This window comes from Penaeus chinensis, chromosome 35 (genome assembly GCF_019202785.1).
Source record: "Penaeus chinensis breed Huanghai No. 1 chromosome 35, ASM1920278v2, whole genome shotgun sequence".
Classification (NCBI taxonomy): Eukaryota; Metazoa; Arthropoda; class Malacostraca; order Decapoda; family Penaeidae; genus Penaeus; species Penaeus chinensis.
This window is the reverse complement of record NC_061853.1, coordinates 29049068-29051567: the sequence shown is the minus strand read 5'-3', so window position 1 is coordinate 29051567 and position 2500 is coordinate 29049068. Positions and strand designations below refer to the sequence as shown.

General features: G+C 37.7%; 1 protein-coding gene across 1 annotated transcript in view; it reads right to left on the bottom strand.

The window, feature by feature from the left end:
* Window positions 1-2500, bottom strand: part of LOC125044285 (protein RCC2-like) — a 26705-nt gene that overhangs the window by 12269 nt on the left and 11936 nt on the right. Inside the window, exon 4 of the mRNA XM_047640874.1 lies at window positions 1-115. This exon is cut by the window's left edge and continues 137 nt beyond it. Within this exon, the coding sequence (XP_047496830.1) occupies window positions 1-115 (115 nt within the window). The remainder of the gene's footprint in view (window positions 116-2500) is intronic.

The following is a 2500-nucleotide window of genomic DNA, read 5'->3' as shown; positions in this document are numbered from 1 at the left end:
TAATAAAGAATTTACCATCAGTGTTGTGTCCTAACTGCCCATACTCTGGTAACCCAAAGGAATACAAGTAGCCTTTCCTGTCAACAATCATGCTGAATTCTGCACCGCAAGCGACCTGCAAAAGATTGAATAGTAAGTGAAAAGAGGCAAAGAATATGGCCATTTTGGGATGACTCCTGCAAGGCATGTTACCGCACTGTCAAGGAAATACATTTGAGAACACAAGTCAATGTTTAACATTAGATGCTGTTTTTTTAACTCCATACAGTGAAACTGTTATCGATATGCATGGTAATCAATTTATAAAGCAATTACAACCAAGTTAAAAAATAATAAAGTGGTAGCATGACCATTTCCTGAATTTCCACTCTCCCTAAACTGTGTACAGCAATACTACTACCACACATGCAACTTTAACGACTGAAATACACGGTGAATTCTATCATGTTACTTTAAACCTTGCACCCTGAAATGCAGCCAAAATAACTGATTTTCCTATATACAAAGGATTAAATTTTTAAGGCTCATGTCTCTCTCCATGTCTCCAGTCATTTTCTTTTGAGAATTTTGTTTGCATATAGATGGCTCCACAAGTGCTCAGCCACCAGGGAGCCAATTAGTATAAAATAAAAAAAAAAATAACACAAATAATGTAATATTTCACTGAGTGTAAACTACCTGGAGAGATTATATGGAGTCTGCCAAACAAAAACATTCATTATCATTTTGATATCACAGTAAATTTCAAATATAGATCCACACAGAGGAGAGTGGCCATTTAACCCCTTGGATCCGGGTGACGTGACCATCACACCATGAAAAAATCTGGGTCAAGTGGCGGGTGATATGAACATACTGTCACGTGAAAATCTGGCTGTAGGCTGGGTGACATGCACCTGCCGTTGAGTGTTTTGCTGAAGGCCAGGGTGATGGAACAGATTTGCCAGAAGTGCACAAACCTATTGGGAGGCTTATTTTACTCATTTGGTGATTTTGCATTATTCCCATCGATGTGAGAGTGTGGAATGTAATGTCCGTGAGTGGTGACTGGAGGAGTGCCAACCCCATGGAAGACGCCATTTCCATGCTTAGCATCGTATTCCTGGCACCGTGAGCAGCAATACAGGATTTATTACGGAAAATTGAATATTACATAAAAAAATATGTATAAAAAATACACAAATGAAAGAGTGTCTGTGCAGAGGGAAAAAAACTATTACCATCTGGATAATGCATATCAATGGGCTAATATGGACATTGGAAAATTACCAAAAAGCTAAAAATGTGTATGTGCAAAAAAACTCAATAACTTTCTAAATAGGAGGCATAGAGTCTTGTCACCGCACACACGCATTCGCATGCACCTGGCCTACAAGCAGTAATCTGGCAGAACAGCCAGTCATGTAAGCCTGGAAACCGACCCTGACTTTTATTCTTCTTTTATATATATAATTATATTTCTCATTGAGAAGAAGACAAAGAAGAAGAAGAAGAAGAAGAAAATAAAAATCAACAATGATCTAGATAAATTTGATTCTTCCATAATATAACAAGGGTTAGTGAGTAACCTCACAATATCACTACAATGATAAAACCTCCCATTATAACAAGATACATTTCACTTAACCCAATGGAACTGGGAAACAATCAAAGTGTACTTGCAGCTGCACCAGGGTTAATATCAGATTTTCCCAAAAGGAAAAAGAGTTAGTAGTGTTAAGATTATTAGTGAGTAGCCTGCCTTGTCACTGCCCGGATAGGTGCCATTCACCCTCGATATGGCATGAACAGACGTCACGGAGTTTAAAGTTAAGACTGCCAGTTTGTGTGAAGATCAAAATCTGGGCCTTATGCTTACTTGAGTGGCGACTCTTCTGTGTGGGTGTGGCTTGTAAGCCTGGCCTGCTTGAACATCCACTAATGGTATGAAGACTCCTTGCCTCGTCCTTGCAACGCTATAGCCATTTATCTGCACACACACACATTTTTTTTTTTTTTCTGTTTTGCCATTTTCCATTGTCTATATTTGCCTTTTGTTATGTTGTATCAAGATGGTAATATATATATATATATTTTTTTTTGAGCTGGCTCTATATTATCTCTCACAGACAGTTTACAGACTGTGGAATTATCAATAAGCAACATTGTGTTTTTTTGTTTTGTTTTTTTAATCAAATTTTCTATAACACATCCTGTGCTGCTGGTAACAGGACAGGAATGGATTTTATGCATACACATAGTAGCCTTCCTGGAGCTGGTACTGGCTCTTAGATGGTACCACTTCATCCCAATTTAATGGTGTAAATAATACAATAGCCTCTTCCTGAGCAGGCTGCTATGGCAATCTCCTTCCAAAAGCTTTATGCACTTATGGTGAGATAGTAACATCAAGAGTAATAATACATCATGATGTATTACCCTACAGTTCAGCGAGATACGAGTTGAAATTTCACACTAAATGCAAAGTAACAATAACATCTGCATAAAATAATTGTAAACA